Below are 25,670 nucleotides of genomic sequence, written 5' to 3' on the forward strand. Positions count from 1 at the left end.
TGCAGTAGTAGAAACATAATCACTGGTGCCCAGCCGTGTTTGGTAAAAGTGAAGGCACCTGTCTATTAATGAAATCAGGAAGTGCTACGAGTGAGCGAGGTTGTTAGTTGCTAAGTCTGTCTAAACCATGTCCCTTAAGCCACTTACAGTAACACAGCAAATATATCTCTGAGTCATGTGTGCTCTTCGACTGTAGAGTTAAGGCTTGATGTATTCTTACAGACAGCAATGAATGGTGGTACGATGCAGATTATCTTTTTATTTCCAGTTTGATTAATAGACAATGTTTTTAATGAACGCATTTTGAAAAAAAAAGTGTGCAAATCTCTTTTCAAGAGAATATTTGCAATACAATTCAAAAATATATACACAACATTGTGAGGTTGCATATTGCGCTTAAACTCTGGATAATCTTACATATATAATTTAGAGGTCAACTCATACCCAAAACAGCTGTGAATGTTCTTTCCATTGTGAACCAATAGCCAAAATGTTAAAAATAAAACACTGATTTAGTTATGGTTGTCCACTTAGGAATAGTTACTGCAGTCTGTTCAGAACTCCCTAAAATACCACAAGAATGGTGATAGACCGATATGTTACCCATGCCAATGACTTCATGACATAATGCATTTAGCAGATGATTCTATCCATAGTGATTTAATTTGCATTTAAGCAATGCATTTTATTTTGTATTCATGCATTCACTTGGAACCAAACTTGGCTTTGTTAGTGCCATGCGCTTTTCAAGCAACGCAAAGGTTATATTCCGCAACATCAGCCAAAAATTCTGTCCATTAGCAGGACATTTATTTATCTATGCGTCAGATCTAAAATATACCGGTAGCCTTGACAACAAATTATGTTTTCACTGTCATTGTGAAATGTAAACATTGGATGTTTGTTTAAAATAGATTTTGCAATTCTAGGTATATCCATTTCTGCCATTAAACTGTAAGTAATACATTGTATGTACCAGTCATAAGGCACCCAGCTCTTCAGGACCCATATCAGTCAACCACTACTCAAAACTACCACCTTTCTCAAGTCAGCACAAGTAACAGGACAAGGAGCGTCTGATCTGTTAGATGCTTTTCTGGCTGATTTTGTCCACTCTACCCAGGACTGTGGCTCCAGCAGCATTCTCCACCCCTCGTAACCATTCAGAACATTTCAGAAGAACGCTCTGATCCACACTCTGTTCAGCTTCCTCATATTCCACGTCATCATATCGGTGATACTCATTTAGAAGAGAGATCTTCACCAGTGGGATGTTGGATTGAGAACCTGACTTGGCAGGCAGACGGTCTTTCTGGTGCGGTGTCGTTACGGTGCTACGGACGGCCCTGAACTGCTTCTCACGGCTACGTTTCTGCAGGAGCAAGGTGGCCTCAGGAGTCAAGTTGAGAGAGAAGTTAGATTCACTATTCAGTCCATGGCCTGATCCTGATGAAGCCCGTGGACTACAAGAGTTTGTGGGAATGTTTGTTGCTGAAACGCTGACAGGAAACCGCTTCTTGCTAGAGGATTTCACTGAGGAGGTTGTTGCCAAATTGGTTGTAGAGGTACTATTGCCAGAAGTACTTTTAGAAGAAGCTGGGGTCAAGGAACCTGAAGGATCAGCAGGTCTTGGAGTTGTAATCCAAGTGCTTTTACCCTCCATCCTCAAGCCAGAAGGGACTCGACTGGTGGGCAGCTTGCTTTTGTGTGGCGTGGCCTTCTTGCTCAATTTCTTAAGCTGGTCCTTCACAGAACTTTTCTCCTCTGCAGTCTCGACTGGAATGACAGGCGATGGTCCTGAAAGTTTCTCTTTGCCCGAGCTGGGAAGACTCCGTGGTCTTGTTACAGGTGGGAAAGGCATCTTCACCAGGTAGAGCAGCACATAGGACAAGAATTCGGTTTTGGAGGTGTAGCGCGACAGAAAAAGAACTTGATCTTTTGCATGTTTAGGGCTACCTGTTATTTCCAGACCCCCCAACATCCACTTCTTTCTTCAGACAGCCACTGCAGAAATAGCATGCAGGAATGGTTTAGCTCTTTATAAGGTGTTGGGAAAGGGGCTTGGCAAAGGCACGAAGTGCAGATCCTCTGGAGCAGGTAAGCCTAATAACACGTGCAGTTTAGAGTTGCATAACGGACTGAGATGTAAACATTCACTGCAGTAGTTGCACTCTTGCTGAACTGTGAGATTGTTAGGGTAATAATGCATATGAGAGTTGATTGATTTACAAAGCCTCTTTTTCCCCAAACAATTTAGGAATTGGCAATTTAGGATTAAAAAGACAGGCCTAGAGTTCTGTGTATTACTGTAAATCAAAGTGGTTGTCAGGCATTAGTAAGTGTATCTGATCCACACGTGTCTTAACCGTTTTCCCAATTAAAGGATTTTAGAGTTTACAGAACCTAATCTCTTTAAGAGGTCATGTAGTATTTCTCACACCCAGTCTGTAACTTTATTTATTTTTTGGGATCAGGTAAAGGGTCTTCCTGCATACAGTAAGATTTTCATTCAAATCTGAATATGACAGCATGCAGAAGGATATTCACGGAGTAAGGTCAAGGTCATTTTTATTTATATAGCACCTTTAAACAACATTAATGCTGACCAAAGTGCTTAACAGTAACACTATACAATAATAAAAATACAACATTATCCCATAAATCTGAATAAAAATCAGGGATAAGAAATTAACTCACTAAGACCAACATAGCCAACAACTATGAATAGGCCTGAGAAAAGAGATGTTTTCAATGATGATTTAAATACAGATGAAGATGATAACCTAACAGATTGAGGAAACAAATTCCACAGCTTAGGGGCTAAAACAGAAAAGGCTCTATCTTCTTTAGAAGTCAAATGAGAAAATGGGACGTGAGGAAGTGAGGCCAAGGTTATGTCATAACCAACAAACTTCCATCAGGCAGAGGAGTCTTTTGTAGGCAATGTCGTCAATTCATTGCTCTGGATAATATATTGAGCTACCACTACTGTGGTATTTTAGGAGTTTTGCGGTAATTATTTATTGCTGAGTCTGGAGTTTATAACTGCATACAGTGCCTGGGGCTAAAAAGGCGTCTTTATTGTTTGTTGCCCATTTGAAGTAATTAGAATTCTAACTATATATTGCAAGTAACATAAAATCCAAATATTTAAATTACAGTAGATTAATGGTTTTTGAAGGGCTTTTAAAAGTGAAATGGGCTTTTTTCATGTTTACCCCCTTTGATGTACAAAGATGCAAGTAGTGAAGGGGTTCCATCAGTCATAATTTGTCTAAATATGATCAAAGAACTTATATTAACAAGAAGTGAAAGCCAATAGAATATTCCATTGAAACACCAGCGCCCAACAGCAGCCCTATGCTTCCGTTGCTATCGCAATATCAGCTGCTTTGTTTAAAAAGAAAAAAAAAGTACATTAAAGCCTGAATGATGACAACACAATGACGTACAATCACTAGACTAGTGATCATCAAATCCTTTAACACCTTATTCTACACTGTCTTCCTTTTTTTTTCACAAAACCTTTGCTCTCTAGAAACCATGTCAGTTTCGGTTCAAGTATTAGAATTATAAACACTGAATTAATACCAACATATGTGTAACAGCTTGACAGTATTGCAGTATTGTTTTATATTAATGTCTCCAAAATTATTTAATTATTCAATTATGACATCCAAAGCAATGCATCATGTTCTATAAGATCATCATGTTTGTAGTGTGTTCCAGGGGATTAAAATGCACAATATATATTTCATACCTATTGGAGTAATAGAAAATGTGTAAAGTTCACCACACTTCTGGTAAATAGCTTCCCACCCAGCCCAACTGTGTGGCTAACTGAGCTGATCTTTTTTTTGGAAGTTAGTCTCCAGTGCTCTGACTAAATCCACCACTGCCATTCAAGGCATTTTCTCTCTTAAGTTGAGATCAGTGTACTGTTTGTCCTTGAGGAATGCATACTGTGGATCAGCAGGGATATCTATGGTCAATATTTTACACTCCTTACAGGGACCATCTTCACTGACTGTGAATATATATATATATATAAATCCCACTCTGTTTGGTCCTGGCTGAGTACTTTCCCTGGATTCTGAGATTCTCAGTTTTACAGATATACTACTCTCCTTGACCTCTCTGACTCACAAGTCGAGTGGATGACCACAATGCAGTCCATCAGCTCTCCTTGATGGATAATAAAATACAAGTTATTGTATTGCAAATACATAGAATTTTCTAAAAATTCAGAAAAACTAATGATCACTTACCATGGTCTCCAGAGCTAAAAGTAGATATTTGGTGGGAATCAAACTGATTGTCAAGTGTATAGTCTATTGGCTGCTCCACCTGTTCAGCTTTGGCTTCCACATTAGCAGTGACTGGTGGATCTGCATATACGGAGCCCGTTTCATCTACTCTACAGTCAGTAGTCACTTTAGCATAGCTGTGTTCGCCAATAGTCTTCTCAATATTGACAGACTTCATAAGCTTCTGCAGTGTGCGGACAGATGGCATAGAGAACACTTTAAACAGCAGCCTGTAACATTTTGGACTGGCATGTAGCAGAGACAAGAAGAAAGCTTTGTCCTGAGAGGTCCACCGAAAACCATGAGCCTTCCGCTGAAACATATGTATCTGTGTACTCACAAATGCATATGCTTTGGCTGGTAAGAGTTTCCTCAACTGCTTCATCACTGACTCCTTATTAACACAGGCCTTCCTGGTCTTCTTCAGCATGTTCACTTCCGCCTTCAGTTTGCACACCTGTACCTTCAGACTCCTAATCGTCATCTTCAGGGCATGTTCCCTGGCAGCAGCAGCATCAAGGCCTGTTGGAAATGACATTGGGGGCAACAGTGGTGTCAGTGGCATCGAAGGTCTTGCTACAGAAGCATCAGGTGAGGTAATATCTGTCTCTGAACCAGTAGGATGTTGAACACTGTCAGTGGATGAGCCTGCATTTGGCAGGTAAACAACATTACTTTTTTTGCCTGTAAAACAGACACAAATTTGGAAAATTATTAACTAAAATCACATTGCAGCAAAACAACCATATGTTACTTTCACATGAGATTGCCACTCTAAAATGGATAATGTGATATACACTCTAAAAGAAATCTAGAGCGACTGAGCTTTCGCTCTAAAATTTGACTGGGATCTCAAAGTATCCCTGTATTTTTCTCACGTGGTAACTCCAGACGTGTCTTTGATGGCTTTCTCTTTAACTCCAAGTCCAATGGGGGTGGTGGGTTAGGGGCATTAACCATTGTGGGCACTGCATCCCATTTCAATCCTGCATGGCTACAAGGTACAATGAGAAAGACAGATACAATACCAGTCATTGTCCCCAAACATTAAGCATCTTTATGATTTTTCTAAAGGCGCTTTACATTATTTCAGTATATACATACACATTAGATGGTCTCTTAAACTGGCTAGCGTGAAAATGTGCACTGCACACCCTATAGTTTTGATGGAGCCGCTGAGAGCTTATCCCCATCAAAGATGCATTCCTGAGATTCTGCACCCAGCTGGCACACCTATAAAAGACAGTGTTGTATGCATGTATTTATTCATTTAAATACTAAAAAATTAACAAGAACTGCTAAGAGGACAAAGAAAAAACAGAATAGGGCTACATTCATTCTAAAACAAGACAGGAAAGGTAAGTCTGAAGCAAGTATATTTAGTATCAAGCTTTTTAAAACTGATTTTGCTTATCTTTTATCATTAAAAGAGGCAGGTAAGTGTAAAGATGACTACTACATAGCTAAATAAATGAATAAGCTCATTCGAACTTAGTGTCATATCCATATAAATCATTATAATGGTTTCTATGGCTAGGACCTGCAAGGGTTAGACTAACCCTTACTAGTCGAGTAAGTCTAGTAACTAGTTAGACTAACCCTTACTTACTAGTCTAAACAGTTAACAAAGTTAGCAGGTGCACTTCAAAACAATATTTTTACACCTTTGTGAATAATCACCTGTCAGGGTCTTTGGGGAAACGATGAAAGGCAAGATTGGTACTGTTGCACTGATAGTTTTTGCAGTTGATTGCCGAACATTGCGTTCTTTTAGTCCACTTTGACTTCTCTTTCGTTGTCTTTCTGTCGGTTTCTGTGCTTCTGTGTTGTTTAGTAGCCATTTTCACTCCAAAATGGCGGCCACCGTCCGCGCTACCGAGGCGCCATCTAGTGGATGTTACCCAAAAAGCATCAGCGTGTCGCCCCTGGTCTTCTTCTGGTAACATGTATTGGCTGTGGGCAAGCCCACTGTTGGTGCATTACCTCCACCAACTGAACTGGAGTATGAGAAGGATAAAAAAAACTCAAAATCCTTACATTCGCATGTTTTTCGTGTCTTATTCTTCTGGATTTACTATTACCTAATATTAGTTCTAATGTCATATTATTTGCACCTTCTGTTTGTATTTTTGTTGAATCTGTCTCTCTTTACTAAGCCTGTATGCTCTACTGTAATAAAATATTTCAATTTCGCCACACGATCTACTCATTTATTGTAAGTTTCCATTCAAAGATGAATGTCCTAATCTTAATCTTGCTATTATTATTACTTCTTCTCTTCCTTTAAAGTCACTTCCATTCTCATTATTTTGTAATCCTATTTCTTTAGGATTTTATGTCTACCTGTCTTCTCATATCCAATTTATGTTAAGATTTCGTAACAGCTTGCTTAATAATTGTCTTTGCTTCTGATTTTTACATCAATTTCTACATTATTGTTTATTCAACAATCGTTTAGCATGTTTATCTCGTTTCCATCTATTCCAACACGTGCTGGAACCCATAAAAGTGAAACAACCCTGTCCTGAACAGCTGCATTATTTCTATAATATCTTGTCTGCAATTTAATTGTCCCGACTGAATACTGAAGAAAGCTGCCAGTGAATCTCAGCATAAAACTGCTTTTTTAATCTGTCTCTACCAACCAATGTAAAGCTACAACAATAACAATCAACTCTGTAGTAAATAAGTAGTCAAGTATACCTGTTGTGGTATGACTATTGCTATCTTATTAGATTCTGGATCTGTTGAACCAACTGTATAAATTTCACCTTGGTTTCTATACTCTTTGATATTATCAAAGACTACCCTGATCAGGCATAACATTATGTCCACTGATTATCTCTTCATCATGGCACCTGCTAGTGGGTGGGATTTATTAGGCAGCAAGTGAACATTTTGTCCTCAAAGTTAATGTGTTTGAAGCAGGAAAAATGGGCAAATGTTGAGCGAGTTTGACAGGGCCGAATAGCGATGGCTAGACGACTGGGTCAGAGTATCTCCAAAACTGCAGCTCTTGTGGGGTGTTCCTGGTCTGCAGTGGTCAGTATCTATCAAAAGTGGTCCAAGGAAGGAAAAGTGGTGAATTGGCGACAGGGTCGTGGGTGGCCAAGGCTCACTGATGCACAGAAGGAGCGAAGGCTGGCCTGTGTGGTCCGATCCAACTGACGAGGTACTGTAGCTCAAATTGCTCAAGAAGTTAAAGCTGATGGAAAGGTGTCAGAATACACAGTGCATCGTGCCCATGCTGACCCCTGTTTACCGCCGAAAGCACCAACAGTGGGCACGTGAGCATCAGAACTGGAGCATGGAGCAACGGAAGAATGTGGCCTGGTCTGATGAATCATGCTTTCTTTTATATGGACGGCTGGGTGCGTGTGCATTGCTTGGCACCAGGATGCACTATGGGAAGTGCAAGCCAGCGGAGGCAGTGTGATGCTTTGGGCAACGTTCTACTGGGAAATCTTGGGCCCTGCCATCCATGTGGATGTTACTTTGACACGTACATATTGAAAATACACTCATGAGATTGTTCAAACTGGAAATATCTTGATATAGTCAACTATGTCACGGTGTTTTTTAAGTGCTGCACTGTCAATATTTTCTTTTCAATGTATTACATTTTTCAATTAGTAAAGTTTTTAGAGAAATTAATACTTTTATTCAACAAGGATGCATTAAATTGATCAAAAGTGACAGTAAATACATTCATAATGTTACAAAAAGATTTCAAATAAATGCTATTCTTTTGAACTTTCTGTCATTGAAAAAGTGTCATGGTTTTTTTTACAAAAATATTAGGCGGCACAATTTAAGAAGAAATGTTCCTTGACCAGCAAATCAGCATATTAGAATGATTTCTAAAAGATTATGTGACACTGAAAACTGGAGTATTGATGCTGAAAATTCAGTTTTTCATCACAGGTATAAATTACAGTTTAAAATATGACTTTTTACTTTATTTCCAACCAAATAAATGCAGCCTCTGAGAGCATATACGATACCTCTTTTCCACCCCAAATTTTTGAATGGTAATGTATACCTAAAATGTTCAAATCAAAATTTATTTTCAAACAAATCAATAAAGCTGCTTTAGTTCTAGCCGTTATAGTGAATTATCAGAGTTCATCTTTCTCCGCAGCCTTCTGTTCATTCAGATACTTCTTCCTCCGTTCCTCCTCCTGCGGCATATACACAAGCACAGCATGAGTGTGCACAATAAATAATTCAATAAAACAATCCATGCCTATTAATGTGAGAGGGAAATATCTTACCTTGGCTTTGTCCGTCTTGGCTTTTTCAATCTCTTTTTTCATAAATGTTACTATAGGTTTCAGCTTCCTCTTGCCAGAATATGGCACTACCTGGCAAACATTTTAGATTATAAAATACTAATGATAATTAATGGATGGTCCTAAACAATACAATATACAACTAATTTCTTAGCACAAAAACTAACAATCACATGGCTATCGTAAATATGGATACATTTTAAATCTCAGACATGTGAGTTAAGAGTTAGTCGTAAGAGACTGCTTACCCTCTCTGAATAAACAGCAGGAAATAATTTGATCGATGGGTATTTTTCTCCCAGATGAAGGTTTACATCGTTGGCCATAATGTCAATTTTGGCAACAACAACATCATCTTTTTCACTAAAATGTTCAGCAAGTTCCTCCCACAGTGGAAACAGAGCACGACTTTCACTGCTCCACGGTGCATCTATTGAAATATACAGTGTTCATATGTTCAAAATGCTCATGTTTGTACTCGTATCTTGATATATCTGGGAATGTCAGAATACAGAGGTGTAATCATACTCTAATTTCATTTACAAATGTTTGATTAACACTGAAACACAAAACTACAGCCAACTCTTAGCGCAGACACAAACCTATGATATCAAGCTGAAGCGTTCTATCATTTGAGGTACTTACAGAACAAGACAATGACATTTTTATTATGGTTAAAAGCCACTTTTTCAAAGTTCATCCCAACCAGCTCTTTCACCGGCTGTGTGTCCCAGTTTTCAGGAATTGGCTCATTTTGCAGCTTAGGCTATAAAACACAAATTATACAGACTATTTGAGTTCTAATACATTATACATTATATTTATATAAATACTGAATCATATTATTGTAATTATACACAGTTATTAAATTAATCTTTTTTAATTTTTATTTTAATTATGTAACTTTCATTTTAATTAAGTTTATTTTTTTACATTTATGTGTAATTCAAGTTAAATTACAGTGTTATAATGCAAGTATAAAAAAAAATATTCATTTATCTGTCTATACTCACCTTAGCTTTCCCATCCAGGTAACTCAGACAGAACTCTAAAAGAGTGTGTGTGTCAAACTGATCAGATGGCAGCTGGTATTGAACGTGGTCTGATAGATTGACCATACGGACCTGAGGAGCCTCTTCTGACCTCACACGGAAATACTCCATAACACGGCCATTCCGTGGCTCACTCACATCAATCATCACAAACAGAACCTAACCAGAGAGTTTAAGAAAAACAATATCATAGTAGTTATCCACAGTATTTCTGTGGATATTTCTATTGTTGACATTAATGTGTACCATCATTTTATGTGGTTTATGCCTAAGTAAGCCAACTGGGCACTGACCTTCCCTCTGAGCTTTCCCGCAGTGGTTTTAAAATCATGGTATATCTCTTTGAATCCTTCCTCAGTCTTATTAATAAACAGAATAAAATGGTTCAACACCTCTGAGTTCAGGATCTTAGATGATGTCTGGAAGGAACCAATAAAGGAAAGAGGTTTGTTTATTTTTATACATCTCCTATGTCATAATGCCTATATATTAAAATATACATAAATAAGGTTACCATGCCATTGTACTCGGTCACAAGTTCCATCTCATACAGTCTGATAAACCGAACAAGATCTTTCTTCACTGTGCTGCTTTCCATCTCAAACTGCTGGTCAGGTTCAGACTAAAGGAAATTATGTACATGAATGAGACAATTTATAATGTGCTGTAAAAGGCAGCAACTTTTTGTACATTTTAGTAATATGTGGGCGGAAATTTCTAAATGAAATTCTTACCTTCCTGATGAGAAGAACAGTATCTTCACTGATCTCATACTTGCTGAAGATCTCATCATGTCCTGTTACTCCAAAGGGCAGGTCAGCAATGTCAGCGGCTGTTTCATAAAACACTTTCACTACGCCTTCCTCAAGATCCTGTATAAAGAATGACGAGCATCATTAACAGTGGGTAATACAACAATACAAAAAAAAAAACATCTTTGTGTTACATAACCTTCATTTGATCTGATTCTTTTGAAATAATTTGATCAAATTTGCAAAACATTTTTCGAGATATTTTAATGCATTAAAAATACTTAGCTATGCCTGATTCACGAATGATTCCTTTATTGAAATTATTCTTTTGCGATATTTTTATCAAATTCGCAAGACATTTGTAAAGATGTTTTAATGCTGTAAAACAGCTTAGTTATGACTGATTCATAAATGAATCCTTTATTTCATCTGATTCTTTTAAAATGATCACATTTGCAAAACATTTGTAATGATGTTTAAATGCTTGCTTTGAAAAATCTTTAGTATGGCTGAATCTTGAATAAATCATCGATTTCAACTGATTCTTTAAAATAATTGTCTAAAATATGCAAAACATTCATGTTTTTAATGCTTTCAAATCTTTAGTTATGACTGAATCTTGAACGAATCGTTAATTTCAACAGATTCTGTTCAAATAATTTAAGTAAATGTGCAAAACATTCATAAGGATGTTTTAATGCTTTAAAAATCTTTAGTTGTGGCTGAATCAAGAGCTTCATTTCAGCGGATTCCTTTAAAATAATTTGATCAAATTTGCAAAACAATTGCAAATTACTCTGCTGTAAGAGAAAAGCTTGCTTTCTTATTTTATTTTATTATTTTTTTGACAAGGATAATCACTGAAAAGCATGATAAAAAGATTTCATTCCTTTTTTTTTGTTTTTTTTTTGTTTCTTTAAATTGGCAACAATTTTATATTGGCACTTTAAAACATCAATAATTATTTAAATGAAAAACTACTGAACAACAGCTCAACAAAACATCTTTAGCTATGGCTGAATCATGAATGTATCCTTCATTTCAACTGAAATAATTTGATCAATTTTCCAAAACAATTGCAAATCATTCCACTGTAAGAAACAAACAAACAAACCAAAAAACATTATAAATAGCAGTATTTAACTAAATGACAAAAATAGGGCTTCTGCAAACACTTGACTATGACTCAAATCAATCTAAGAAGCTGAAAATACTTTTTTTTACTGAAAATAATTGAGTAAAAAGACAGATTCACTAAAATAAATTCCCGAGTTACCTTAAATAATCCCAGCACAACAAGCTCATCTTCACCTAGAAATTGTTCCAGCTGTGTGAGATTACTAATGATGTCAGCGCTCGGCCCTTTTCTTCTTTTAAGCCATGTTAGGATGGAGGCGGAGCTCTTAAGAACTGTGGGTGGAGTCACACAACAAACATTATGGAATACCGATCCTATATTTGAGTTTGGAAAAGCACAAGGGTCAGCACAGAAAGTTGCACATATTTCAACATTACCAGGACAGTACACTGGGTTGTTCTTGTCTCCAGACAGGTACAGCCGTAGTGATGGCATTATTGTGACGTTAAGGGATGCAGCAAGATCTTTTTCCTTTTTCACATCCACTCCTCCCAGTCTCACATCAGACTCTGCTTCCTTCAGCGCACCGGCTGCTTCTCTAAACTCAAGGATGGAGCCAAGGGACTGGCCAGAAAGAGGCGCATCTACAGCAGGTACAAAAAAAAGCTTTAACAGTTTACTCCTTGTTGCAAATACGCACCATAAAATGTACAAAAGAGCATTTTGTTGTAGTCCCAGATGTGCTGAGTCTAATTTGCCTTCCAGTTTACTTCTAGTCTGTCTTCTTTACACACTTATGTGTCTTCATTAGAAAGTAAAGAGTCATTCATCAGACACTTTAATCCAAAGCAACAAACAACCCCCTTAAGTTAAATGATTGTCTCAAAGGCACAATGGTGATAGTTCATGGTTCATTTCTTGTGGAGATTGAACCAGCAACTTTCCAATTACCAACCCTGAGATTTAAGCAGAAAACCACGCCACCATTATTCATCTGGAGTAGGTTTGTTTCTTTGAAACGCATGTTAAAATCTCGGGGAAACAATCAGAGGGGTCTTAATAAAGAAAAACAAGCATTACATTTACCCACAAAAAAGTAGCCTACTGTTATACTTCAAGTTGAAGTATTGATTTGTCACCTCATGGAGCTGGATTTATGACAGGAAAGCCATAAAAACACACATACAAGAAGATATACTTACAGAAATGGACCAATAGCTGGTTGTGCTGTTTAAGAGCTCTTTCGAAATTGCTTTTTGTCAGCACTAGAACGTCTTTGTCCTCGGGGATTGCATCAGAATCGCTCTCCGCCAGAGCTTGGTGTAAACACACGCACAAGCTCAGGCACAGCTTAACGTACACCTTCATACTGCCTTCAGAAGCTGAAACAGTCTCTCTGACCTTTGAGTGTGTGAGAATGTATGAAGCTCTACATTAAAAGGCGTGTCTATTGGTGATATCAGAGTGTACTTTGGCAATGGACCGTTTGCAGCCAATACGAAGAGAGATAAAAGTCTAACAATCTGAGGTTGACAGAACAATAGCTTCTTGTGCTAGGTGCATAAATCCCTGTAGTAGGCTACACAAGGCAAAGGTGTCACACTAAAGTTTGAACTCCATCAGTAACCTAGACATATCTATGAAAAGAGGTCACTGTTCATTAAAAGTCAGTGTTAGCTGTATGTCTGATACTGAAACGAAATTATTTCTAAAATACAGCAGAGGCATTTAGACATTACCAGAGTGATTTTGGGTTACACTAAAGCCATTCTGTGTGAAATAAAGGTGGTAATGGATTTCAGGAACCTGTAATGCTGCCTTGTCTGATTTGGTGACCTTGCTGTAGGCCTATGTCTGTTCCTGTTCACATCTGAATAAACTGAACAAACCACACTAACCACAGAACTTTTACTCGTAGATCTAAATTCTATATTCTAAAATTGCCTAAACATAGTGAATTATGAAGATAACCCAAGGTAATATTTTAACTAAATTTGAAATACTAAAACATTAGTTCAACTCAATTTGTCGCAGTGGCCAGATTAGCATTTAAATGCTACTTGACTGAAAAAGCTAATTTTTGAGTCTACAGCATATCTACATATTTAAGTAAGGATTAATTTATCTGATTAGATTCTTGGAAATGATTTAAACATCTGCTTTGGTCAGTGTACCAAGTTTTCATTATAATTTTTCAGGTTACTTTTACTTGTATAATTACAGAATGTGTGTGTGTGTATTTTTTTTTTTTTTTTTTTACAGATTTACAAAACAGCTGTGCATGTAATGTTTAGATATAATGTACCACTTTAAAAAGAATAACATGGTAAAAACAATATACAGCTATAAATTTCCTCAGTATCTCACATCATTTCTTCAGCAGAGGTCACACACTGTATAGAGGTAATTAAACAGCAATTTAACATCAGTTTTGCTGAACTTTTTTCCAACTTTGCATAGGCTTGACAAGACAGTGTTCACTTAACATTCATATGTACAAAAATGTAGAGGGAAAAAAGAGATCTGACCTCCAACAATACACTATCAACAATAAAATATTTTAGGAAACTTTATTTCCATATTATACCTTCAAATATTTTTTCAAAGTCATTTTTCAATATGTTCAAAAACAAAAGCGAGTGCATGTTCTCTACATATATTGCAGCGTTACTCAATAACTCAGCCACTGTACTTAAACAGCCCTGAGATCATTACACTGGCATCATTTTCATTACCCAGTCCAACAACAACAAAAGAAAAAGTGCCTTTGACTAGTACAACAGATTCGGAGCTCCTTTACATTTTCATTGCAAACATGTATTTGAAAATAACACTGTAGTGTGGAAACCCACACCACCTGGAATTGAATATCGTTTGTTTCATTTCATAAGTTAGGATTGTGGATCTTCACTGGTAGATCTCCTCTGAGAGAGAGAAATGGCATTTAAGAAGGTATATGAATACAGAAGAATTTACTCAATATCCGTCTTAGAAGTTGAAAGTAAGTGCATTACAAGTGCATATCACTGCACTGAGGTCACATGGCTGGTCATATTCAAATTATAATCAATACTGTGAAAAACAAAAGACTTATAGTCCTTATGTCCATTCTCAAGAAGTAAGTTTTTTCTCCAAATAAACATTCGATTTGATTCTAAAATATACAAACGAAATGTCTCCCAATCTGCCCTTTTAAATTAGAATTCAAATCCATGTTCAGTTACATGAGCTCCGTCTTCATAATCTTACGAAAAGTAGCAAATTTTGCTTTAGGTAACAGCCATTTCATTCTAATGGCCATTAATGTAGTTTTCTCAGAGCGTTTAGACCATCTGTGTGGATCTGGCTTCCATCTGTCATAAAAACAAAATGTTATTTTATCTCTCAAAATAACACTAATGTGATTGTTCGATGTAATGCTGGCTTAATTTAACCAATCAACATGAAACAACACTCATGACCCATTTTACTTCCATAACTTGACAATTATTTCATATGACAGAATATTTCATAATTTAAAATATGGCAGGGCTTAAAATCATTCAATGAATTTATCGATTTGGAAAATGAATAAGGCACAGTAAAACCGGAACAAGTTATTCAAACGTGCAAATTTATTACAAGTAAATGGAGTCCATTTGGATTTCATGTTGATTTCAAAACACTACAAAACTAGAACAATGACATCATACAGTCTAGTTTATTATTTACTACGGTGCTCTCCACAAATATTGGCACCCTTGGTAAATATGAGCAGAGGCGGCTGTGAAAATAAATCTGCACTGATTATCCTTTTTATCTTTCATTCAAAACAATTCACAAAATTCAAACCTATCATTAAAACAATTGAAAGTGGTCGGAAAATGTCATTGTGAAATAAATGTTTTCTCAAGTTCATCCTGGCCCCAATTATTGGCACCCAATTTTTTCCCAAAACAACAGCTCGGAGTTTTCTCCTATAATGCCTGAAGTGTTTGGAGAACACCTGACAAGATATCAGAGACCATTCCTTCATCCAGAATCTCTCCAGATCCATAGCTCCATGTTGGTGCTTCTCTTCGGTTCACCTCACTCATTTTCTACAGGGTTCAGGTCAGAGGACTGGGATGGCCATGGCAAGCTTCATTGTGCTTAGTGACCAATTTGTGTGTTGTTTTTGATGTTTGTTTTGGATTGTTGTCCTGATGGAAGATCCATCCACGGCCCATTATAAGACTTCTAACAGAGGCAGTCAGGTTTAGATTTGTTTCATCTGTCGGTATTTGATAGAATCCATGATGCCATGTATCTGAACAAGATGTCCAGGACCTCCAGCAGAAAAACAGGCACACAACATTAAAGATCCAGCAGTAAAGATCCAGCATAGGCTTGGAGTACTTTTTATCCCTGTTTGTACTAAACTTATCTGGTGGGTTTGCTGCCAAAAAGCTCTTTTTTCAGTTTCATCTGACCATAGAAGCCAGTGCCATTTGAAGTTCCAGTTGTGTCTGACAACTGAATATGCTGGCGTTTGTTTTTGGATGAGCTAGGAGAATTTTTCTTGAAACCCTCCCAAACAACATGTGGTCATGTAAGAGCTGTTTGAATTTTTTTTTGTTTTCTGACCTCAAGACTCAACTAATCTTCAATTCTCCAGCTGTGATCCTTGGAGAGTCTTTGGCCACTCAAACTCTCCTCCTCAGCATGCATTAGGACGATATAGACACGTCCTCTTCCAGGCAGATTTTTTACATCTTTAGTTGTTGATTAGAACCTCTTAATTATTACCCTGATGGTGGAAATGGGGATTTTCAATGCTTTTACTCTTTTCTTTCAGCCACTTTGTATTTTGTGATGTTCAACAACCTTGTTCTGCACATCAGAACTATATTCTTTGGTTTTATTCCTTGTGATGGATGATTAAGGGAGTTTGGCCTTTGTGTTCCTCATATTTATAATCCTGTGGAACAGGAAGTCATGGCTGGACAATTTCATGCTCCTAATCACCATGGTGTGCTAAAAAAAATGGAAATACGAATGGAAATATACTTTAGAGATATTTTACTCAAGAATTTCTAAGGGTGCCAATAATTGTGGCCAACATGCATTGGAGAAAAATATTTATTTCATCATGAGATTTTCTCCCCACTTTCAATTGTTTTACTTCAAAGAAAGTTTAGAATTGGACAATTTTTTGTATGAAAGATCAGAAAGATCAACAGTGGAGATTTATTTTCACAGTCACCTTTACTCATATTTACCAACGGTGCCAATATTAGTGGAGGGCACTGTATATGAAATACTACAGATGATCAGCTAAACTAAAACTCAGACTCATGCATTACTGGTCACACTTCAAAAGAAAGTTAAAAACAAATTAAAATGGTAATCTAAAGAAAAAGCAGGACCAAAAAACATACAAAAAAAAGATACATAAAGCAAGCAAACATCAAAACAAGAGCTGCACAATATTGTAAAAACTGACATTAAAAATGTTTTATTTTTTAGAAAAACTTGAAAAATGTATTAAGATTGTTATAAATAAAATATTAAAATGAGAAATGTTGTAATAATAATAATACTGTAAAATATACTTTAAAAGTGTTTTATTTTCATCGGGTTTTTTTCAATATATTGTGCAGCCCTAATTAAGATGAACATGAACAATGTGAGGGCGTTTCAACTGTCCCTATGGACTTTCCCAAAGGTGTGTAGCTTTACCTAAACCAAAGAGCCATGGTGTTAAAGAATGAAGAGGAGCAGGAGAAGAAACAGGGACAGACAGAAGATGAAGCGTGCTAGAGCACAGCATGGAGTTACCTGAAATAGGAAAGAGGAGGAGGAAGAAGAAAACACCAGGATGACAAATGTAACATTACAGCGATGGAGCAAAGTGCTTTAAACATCACACAAGAGTTGTGCTTCTGCTCATCCATTCTATCCTTTGCACACAAAGACAAGAGTACTAAATCTTTGATGTATATGAGACAGATTATGAATTTAAGCCCCTGTATGTAGTTAAAGGTGAAGTGTGTCATTTTGAAATGCTAGAATAGCTCCGGAATCAATTGTTTTGTGCAGTAATTGGAGCATATATAACACACTCTACCTTTAAACAAACGGAGATGATGCTTACCAAGTTCCATGGTTATTTTCAGGATCAATATCTGCTCACCGTGTGCGAGACCATGCTGGAAAGTTCCAGTGGCTGGGCCAGGAAAAACAGCTCCTTTGCAGGCCTGAGGCTGTCCAGGGAGTTTGGTGCCAGGGCTGAGCCCAGGGAACGGGAGAGCATGCAGGGGGGCAAAGCTCGGTAAAACACCCGGCTGTATTGAGGTGGGGTAGGAGGATGGAAGGAGTGATAGAGAAGGAGTGGGAAGCGCTGGGTTTCCACAGGAGATCTCACCAGCTGCCTGAAATACAAGAAAAGAAAAATATTAAAGTGAAAGTGTTATTCAGTCCAACTATAAACAAAAGCTTTAAAAACAAATCCTTTCTCTCTTAGGCTCCAAAATAATTGACTAAACTTTTTTGTTATACATAAAACAAAAATTGACATCTAGAATTTGTTACATAAGATTTTCAATAAATTTTGTTCTTTTCAACTTTCAATTCATTAAAAAGGATTTTTTAAAAAAAAGAAAAAAAAAATATTAAGCAGCATTGTTTTCAACATCGATAATAATAAGTAATGTTCCGTGAGTAACAAATCAGCATATTAGAAGGATTTCTGAAGAACTGTGACACTGAAGACTGGAGTAATGATACTGAAAATTGCAGAAAATTACACTTTAAGATATAGAAGACATATTAAAATAGTTTTTTTTGTAATAATAATAATAATAATAATAATATATTTTATTTATTTATTATTATTACAAAGTGGCATTACAACTACAAAAAGATAATATTCAACATTGGACACGATAATATTTAGATTAAATATTTAGGAAGGATTTTTATGATACCACAAATTATATTATCTACATTTAAGCAGCAACCAATGTGTGTCTTTTTTGCATTTTTCTTTTAAATGACTTACTGCTGCCATAGAAACCGGTGTGTCACCCACTGAGGTTGTAGTGAGGAGCCTGGCCACTCCCTGCACCACCGACAGACAATCACCCTCAGCACCATCTGGCGGCGCCACCAGCGTCAGTTTTGGAGTCGCCCTCTCTCCAGTCTGGAGCTGCTTTGAATCTGAATCCATAACAGACCTGGTCCACATCATCTGGATTGATCCAGCTCCCTCTGCGGTCACTGGACTTCTCTGAGTGCTGGTATGATGGTTCTCAATCTTGTTACCTTCCCTGTGGTTCTGATTAGATGGATGGGTGGAGTAGGTGGCAGAGGTTTGAGTGTTTGATGGCGTTTTGGCAGTGGTGCTCAGCGTGGCTTCAGGTTGCATGCTCACAGGAACACTCAGACGTTTGCGTTTCAGTGCTGGTGGGCCCTGAATTTCCGGGTTATTCTTACTGTCCTCAGGGGCGCCGCTGACCTGTGCATTCAACATTGGAGAGAGCAAGGTTTAAGATCAGACTTCCACCTATATTTTCCTAAAGAATGCAACATGCAAGACTCTACCCCAAGACTGGGGTTTGCAGTTTGTTTCCGATTTACCTTTTTTAGTTTTGATGTACCTATTGGCTTCTTCCTTGCCCTGTAAAATGAAGGAAAAGGGCAATTTATGAACTGTGGTAAAGTATTTAACTAGGAAGGTTCCATATGTTAATTAGTCTTTTCTGATAACAGAGTTAGAAAAAATAATGAATCATTTTCTTCAGAAGGGTTGAATAATATAGTATCTAGGATATGCGTAGTAATGTAGAATCACACTTACACAACACCAGTGATGTGGCCATGTGCTTTTCGGGTTTCTATAAGCAGAATCCTATTAAGAACACGACATAAATTTATAAAAAATATTAATAAGGATTTTCCCCAAGCAAGGTTTCATGCCTATTAAGGCCTGAACACTGACGGTTGAGTTTTTTTTATTTGCTTGTCTGATAAGCAAAATATCAGATTTTTAATGCATTAAATTGATCAAAAGTGACAGTAAAGACATTAGACAAATGCTGTTCATTTGAACTTTCTATTCATTTAAAAAAAAATGTATGATGGTTTCCACAAAAATATTAGGCAGCACAACTGTTTTTAACATTAATAATAATAATAATAATAATAAGAAGAAGAAGAAGAAGAAATTATTCTTGAGCAGCAAATCAGCATAGAATGATTTCTGAAGGATCATGTGACACTGAAGTACTGGAGTAATGATGCTGAAAACACAGCTTTCCAGTGTTTGAGAAACTTGAATTACTTGTCACTTGTAAATGTAAATGATGAAAAACTTGGCCCTAGAGATTTCACTTATGTCCAAAATGTCAGAGTATTAATAATTTGCTTTGTATACCTCGATTGCATCCATCCTTTAGGCCAAAGTGGTTTAACATCAGCCTCTAGGAATGCTTTTAGATACTCTTCCAAACTAGAGCATGTCGGCGACTCCGAATCATAAATTATCATCTTCAAATTGACAATCTCAAAGAGCAACTCCCTGTAAAAGTCCATACAGTGATATTTATTTATACTGATGATCAGTGCTTACATAATTGAATAATATTTCATTTTACAAGATCTGGTATTCATTAAATTCAAAGATTATGCAATGTGAATGTAAAGCATTTACTAGTAGCAATCAAGAGAGCTTTAATAATCATGCATTGCACACACACTGGAGAGACCCGACCTGATTTCTTCATTCCATCTGAACCTCTTGCGAGGCCCAAACACTCGTTTTCCACTCCTCTCCTCTTCTTCCTCATCAGAGCCATCAATCACCCTCTCTTTCTCAGCCTCGAGTCTTAAAACGCAAAAAGAACATACAAATCAAACCGAAGTTGCATTCTAATAGAAAACTGCAAACCAATTAAAAAGTCAGTAAAAATACAGTGATAGAGTGATAGGCACATTAAAAATGACTGATTACTTGGCAGCTCTGGCTTCAGAGTGAGCTTGGCAGTGATTCTGGAAACGGGTGATCTGTTCTGGCATGGACCTGGCAACCGCATTCTCCAGCTTCTTCAGCAGCTCCTGCAGCTGTTCATCCTGATAAAACACACGACCAGCACATTGAGCTTACAGAGACATTAAACTGGATTTCAGTTACACACACACACACACACACAACCATTTAAATGTGTAGGGTTGGTTAAAAAAAAAAAAAAAAATAATATATATTTTTTTAAAGTAGTCTCTGGAAAGTAGTCTCTTGCTCACCAAGGCTATATTTCTTTAATTAAAAATAAAGACAGTACTACATTGAAATAACATTACAATTTAAAATAACTTTTCTATTTGAAATTCAAATACATATATATCTATATATATAATTTGTAATTTACTTTTGTGATGCAAAGCTGTTTTTCAGCATCATTACTCCAGTTTTCAGTGTCCTTCAGAAATCAGAATTCCTTCCAAATTCTAATTTGCTGCTTGAGAAACATTTCTTGTTATTATCGATGTTGAAAACAGCTTAATATTTTTGTATTTTTTTGTACGGTCACTTTTCAATTCAATGCATCCTTTCAAACTAAAAGTATTAATTTCTTTAAAAAAAATGATTGACCTCAAACCTTTGAACAGTATATTGTAAAATCTTTAAAAAATCTTTAAATTGTAATTGTAATCATGATCAAAGATAAAGATTTTGGAATAACCTGCACTGATGAATCATGTAGAATAAGACCAGGAACAAGAAAGGAATGAAGAAAGTAAGTAGGGTCATGTCACTATGCTGAAGGGTCATGCAGTGTTGTAAGTTCACAGACCTGCTGTAGACTGTGGAGTTTTTTGGCTCTTTTCACCAGAGTGCCTTTGCTGCAGGACAGCTGTGAAGCCAAGTATGAGAAGATTCTGGAGCGCACTTTCCCACTAAGCTGTTTAGAGTTCACCTCCACACTGAACATACAAAGAGAAATAATCAATATAAGATTGGCTTAAAATACAAAGTATGCTTTGTAAAATGTTACCTGTTATATAATAAATGTAATGTAACTTACTCTAGTAGAACACTGTTGAGTTCTGAAGACAAAATTTCCATCTTGTTTTGTCCTTCAATTTTCTTAACAGCCTAAAGAGCACAAGTAATGCATGAGTAATGCATATTCCTGCAAACTCTTCTCTAAAGTTGTAAGTGCAAACAATACCTGGGAAAGTTCCTTAATGTGTTGCTCTAATGTAGGTGGCAGACCATCGGGAAGTAATGTGGTGGGTTTCTCAGTGACGGACACCATCAGAGCCTCTCCATTATCTTCTAGGCTTGGAGAGCAGACGTTCTGTGGCTCCCCCAAGAGTCTATCAAAGTCAAAGTCTTGCTCTGCTGCTTTGACCGCCTGAAGGAGGTCATCTGCACTGGCAGAACCAATGAGTGTGAGAAGAGGGTCAGCTGATATGGGCGGCTCTTGAACCTCAGCTTGCATGGTGTCATTGAGAGCATGCGGATCTCTCTCTCTAGCGTTGAACATCTGCAGCTGCTGAAGCTTTTCCTTGTGGAACTTCTTCAGCATCTTATCGATACTTAGTGGCTTCTTGTTTTTTTTCTTCTTCTTTGCAGATGATTTGTCTGGCGGGGTGCTGAGAAGGAAAAAGCAAATAATGAGGGGATTTAAGAAAGAATCAATGAAAACTATGATTATTCCTAAAATATGTTGTGAAAAATTTATGTTTTCTTGAGAGTAGTAAACATTCAGTAGTAATCCATCCAGCAGCAAAAACCTCTTTCTGGGTTCCTCCTCTTCCTTTCTAGCAAGCATGTCTTCCTCTTTCTTTTTTTCCCCAATCTTCTTGTCTTTTCCTTGCTTAAGCTTTCGTTTCTGAGAAGGGAATCAGATCAAATGTATGGTGACAAATTAATATATTCATGTCTTAATCTTTTGCATACAGCTGAAGATAACTGTACAGACAATCTGGAACTGACATTTTTGCAAGAAAGGACACACCTTAGGTTTAAAACCGCTGTCCTCAAAACCATTCTCGTTCTCCTCTTCCTCGTCAGAGGCTGGACGGAACTGCAGAGTTCCAGAGTTGATGTAGAAGCCTCCGTATCTGGTGGTGAGACAAGCTGGGACAAGCTCATCATACTGCGGCATGCAGAGAAAATGAGACTTGAGCAAAACATTCATGTGTTCTATAAAAGGAATCATTTGAGGTGATGTTATCATCTGGTCTAAACTTACAGCCTCAGAGTTGTCAATGAATGAATCAGATTCATCGTAACCAAAGCCCATATCCACCAGATCCTGTAACCGGTCTTTTTTTCTTTTGGCAGCTCCACCCTAAACAAGAAAATGGTGGATATTAATGTATAGCTTTAAACACGCACACACAAATCACTAAAATGTACATATATACTTAATCCTGTTGAATCACACCATATGTATAATTGCATATACAAGTGCAGTGACTTTTGAAATGTACTTTGTCTCCACAGCACTGACATCATAAAGCTAGAAATATAATCTTGGCAGAATTCATACTCACGTATTTTGCTTCAAACTTTTTTGCAAGCGCCTCCAGTTCATCTCTCTCCGTGTCCTCCACCATCTCATCTAATGTTTGTGATTTCCTTTTCTCAGTGGTTTCCTTGAGAAAACAAGACTGATTTTCATAAATCTACCATTAATCCTCAAGGACTTGTAGGCAAATTGACTAAAAACTTGAAAAAGCAATTAAACCCAATTTAACTGAATACTGGTAAAATACACATCTCAGTTGCTGAATTCACAGTTAGATAATGATATATAGGCCTACATATTAAAAAAATTATTTAATTCTAAATGTAAACAACAAGGGAGATGCTCATTTTGACACCACTGCTAACACTTCTGGATCAAAAGCAAGTATTTAACTTGTGACTATTTCCCCACAAAATTAAAAAAATGTTTTGATTTGAAAATTATTAAATGCAAACTCAAAGCATTTATATTTTGCAATATTTTTTGTTCTTGCATACTTGCATACAGTTTTGAATTTTTGCTTGTAATGCCTAAAAATCATGATTTCCATAACAAGTGATCAATTCAGAAAATACATAAGAGTCGATGCTTGTTTACTTTTGCGCTGATCAAATCCGGGTAGCTAAACTCCGGGCAGCGTTGTTCATCCGACTGAAAGAGTTTTAATTCCAGTCTTGTTGCGGGATGCGGAGCTGGCGCCGGTGCAGGTAAGCCCTGTTTGACAGGCTGGTCACTGGCATTGGGGTCGGTGGGAAGAGGAAAGCGTACATTGCTTGAGAGTGCAGTGAGATGAATTCTTCTCGGAGCGGCCATCGCTCAGACCGACAGCAACACACCGCAATTCTTCCCGAACAGGTGCACGTTTGGTTGATTAATTATGAACCTGTGAAGCCAATTGAACTAAGTGTTACTTTCCGTCCTTAAAAGCGCACGCAACGTTTACCCCATGCTCCTGGAGGCCTGCACTTATATTTGCACGTTTCAACTGATTAAACCTTTTCAGGTCTGGCTTTTGGAGTAACAACGAGGGGAAGTAGGCTACATAACGTTTTGGTTGCTGCTATTTTTGTAGAGTAGGTATTTTTTTTTTTTTTTTTTTTTTTTTTTACATGACGCAAAACATAACGTGTTTTTGAAATGATTCAAAAGCAAAGTTACACTACATTTTTATTTTACATTATTGATATGTGCCACCATCAACTAGGCTACCAAAAATGTACCAACTTCCAGAATGTAACGTACGTAAATTATTTAAAACGGAAGACAGCCACTTTTTTTTTTTTATCAATCTCTTCTACAATTGAAGAGTTCAGATGCAAAAGCCTCTAAATGCCGTTTGAAATTTTCTTCAAAAATTAGCATTTTTCTCAGGCTCCTTTTTTTAATGTTCAGTTATTTCACTTTAATGGCAAACAAAGGAACCTATGCACTGCCATTAAAGTGAAATTACTGAACCTACACACAGGAGCCTGATAAAAATGCTCATTTTAGAAGAAAATTTCAAACGGCATTTAGAGGCTTTTGCACCTGAACTCTTCAAATGTAACTTAATCTCATATGAAAGTAGATGTTCGCCCACAATACATGTACAAAGTCTTAAAAAAGCGCATAAGGTATAACTTTAAAACTTGTGACCTATTATTCTATACTTCTCTCCATGTTTATTTGATAAACTCTTTCCTTTGAAAGATGCAGGCCTGTGGCAAAACCTTTTACAACGACGCAGGCTGCTCCTAATACCAGATTAAAATAGTGATCTTTTTTAAAATGTCGCGTGACGCAACTGCGGCGTAGTGAAAATATATTTTCTATCTATCATATTGACTATGTACGATAAAAACGTTAGCACAAAATATTTACGACTTAATACATTTTGGAGCATAGTTATGCTTGCTGGGGCGCTAACGGGTATATCTGTGTGTTTATCAATATGCCTTCTGGGACACTACTGATAGATGCACCGCATCTGTAGAAAGAGCTATAAAAAACAAACATACCACGGATGTTTATCCATGTCATGTAAAGGTGAATCGTTGATATGTCATGTTCCGATGAAGTCTGCAACAGCGTTGGTTTCATTCTATCTCCGCGGCCCTCGGTGTCTCGCGCAGCCGTTCTCTCGCCGATAGTACAATACTCTCCACAAAGCACTCGCTGCACTTATCATGGCGATGGAGAATTGTCGTTTTCAGATGCAAGGCGCAAATAGGACAGAGTCGGTTTTTATCTCCAATATGGATTGGCCGATGGTTCACCTTGGATCACAAGCCTTTGTGTTCCATGTAGTATTGACGATTTTAGCAGCGATGCATTTTTGCTAGAGAAATTTCATCACTGATATGGACACCCACAACTATTTCCAAAATCACCGTTCACTGCTCTTATTGGACGTACCACTGCCTAGTCAGTCTAGTCGTCATCATCCTGCGCCTGAATTTTTCATTAGGAAAGGAACAATATTGTACTGTTACATTTAATCATGTTGTCTCACGTTTTAATGTGGTTAAACTGATTATACTAACAGGTGAGACTGGAGAACAATAGCCTACTAATAAACTGCTGAGTTTACGAAATCCTCCTTTTCTCGTTTGCCATATCTCCATTATAAATCTCGTAACCATACATACATGATGCTCTTAACCAGGCTGCTTGAATTGTGATGTCCTCAGTGCTATCGTGCAGAAGCAACAC

At 37.1% G+C, this 25,670-nt stretch overlaps 4 protein-coding genes across 7 annotated transcripts; all 4 read right to left on the bottom strand.

Moving 5' to 3' along the window:
* Positions 1 to 244: 244 nt before the first annotated feature.
* On the bottom strand, positions 245 to 2,103 carry LOC306873299 (uncharacterized protein; the record flags this gene model as incomplete). Of its 2 annotated transcripts, XM_079422492.1 has the most annotated exons (2): positions 245 to 1,861; positions 1,957 to 2,103. In XM_079422492.1, the coding sequence occupies one exon, from the start codon at positions 1,859 to 1,861 to the stop codon at positions 1,085 to 1,087; it is 777 nt and encodes a 258-aa protein (XP_079278618.1). In that variant the 3' UTR covers positions 245 to 1,084. The 2 variants fall into 2 exon arrangements, with proteins under 2 accessions (XP_079278618.1, XP_079278617.1); XM_079422491.1 differs by having other exon boundaries at positions 245 to 1,981.
* On the bottom strand, positions 245 to 6,178 carry LOC306873297 (uncharacterized protein). 3 transcript variants are annotated; one of them, XM_079422488.1, is made up of 5 exons: positions 5,988 to 6,178; positions 5,412 to 5,540; positions 5,186 to 5,301; positions 4,269 to 4,991; positions 245 to 2,103 (listed from the first exon to the last, which is right to left on the bottom strand). In XM_079422488.1, exons 1-5 carry the CDS (start codon positions 6,146 to 6,148, stop codon positions 2,039 to 2,041), a joined length of 1,194 nt encoding a protein of 397 aa, XP_079278614.1. In that variant the 5' UTR covers positions 6,149 to 6,178; the 3' UTR covers positions 245 to 2,038. The 3 variants fall into 3 exon arrangements, with proteins under 3 accessions (XP_079278614.1, XP_079278615.1, XP_079278613.1); XM_079422489.1 differs by having other exon boundaries at positions 245 to 2,004; positions 5,988 to 6,151; XM_079422487.1 differs by lacking the exon at positions 245 to 2,103 and adding an exon at positions 2,553 to 4,185 and having other exon boundaries at positions 5,988 to 6,151.
* A 1,773-nt stretch (positions 6,179 to 7,951) lies between these two features.
* On the bottom strand, positions 7,952 to 12,884 carry LOC306872327 (protein disulfide-isomerase). Its single transcript, XM_079420832.1, has 11 exons — positions 12,684 to 12,884; positions 11,919 to 12,125; positions 11,680 to 11,813; positions 10,386 to 10,523; positions 10,166 to 10,273; positions 9,945 to 10,070; positions 9,613 to 9,810; positions 9,245 to 9,365; positions 8,848 to 9,029; positions 8,582 to 8,671; positions 7,952 to 8,488 (listed from the first exon to the last, which is right to left on the bottom strand). The coding sequence occupies exons 1-11, from the start codon at positions 12,847 to 12,849 to the stop codon at positions 8,426 to 8,428; spliced, it is 1,533 nt and encodes a 510-aa protein (XP_079276958.1). The 5' UTR covers positions 12,850 to 12,884; the 3' UTR covers positions 7,952 to 8,425.
* Positions 12,885 to 13,644: 760 nt separating this feature from the next.
* ubn1 (ubinuclein 1) lies at positions 13,645 to 25,670 on the bottom strand. The gene is made up of 17 exons (XM_079420833.1): positions 24,977 to 25,670; positions 23,577 to 23,862; positions 23,005 to 23,106; positions 22,701 to 22,799; positions 22,464 to 22,604; positions 22,240 to 22,337; positions 21,672 to 22,098; positions 21,525 to 21,595; positions 21,294 to 21,423; positions 20,453 to 20,571; positions 20,213 to 20,326; positions 19,877 to 20,020; positions 19,301 to 19,351; positions 19,081 to 19,120; positions 18,503 to 18,958; positions 17,636 to 17,873; positions 13,645 to 14,834 (listed from the first exon to the last, which is right to left on the bottom strand). The coding sequence occupies exons 2-17, from the start codon at positions 23,790 to 23,792 to the stop codon at positions 14,782 to 14,784; spliced, it is 2,499 nt and encodes an 832-aa protein (XP_079276959.1). The 5' UTR covers positions 23,793 to 23,862; positions 24,977 to 25,670; the 3' UTR covers positions 13,645 to 14,781.

The sequence above is a fragment of the Barbus barbus genome (assembly GCF_936440315.1).
Source record: "Barbus barbus genome assembly, chromosome: 7".
Classification (NCBI taxonomy): Eukaryota; Metazoa; Chordata; class Actinopteri; order Cypriniformes; family Cyprinidae; genus Barbus; species Barbus barbus.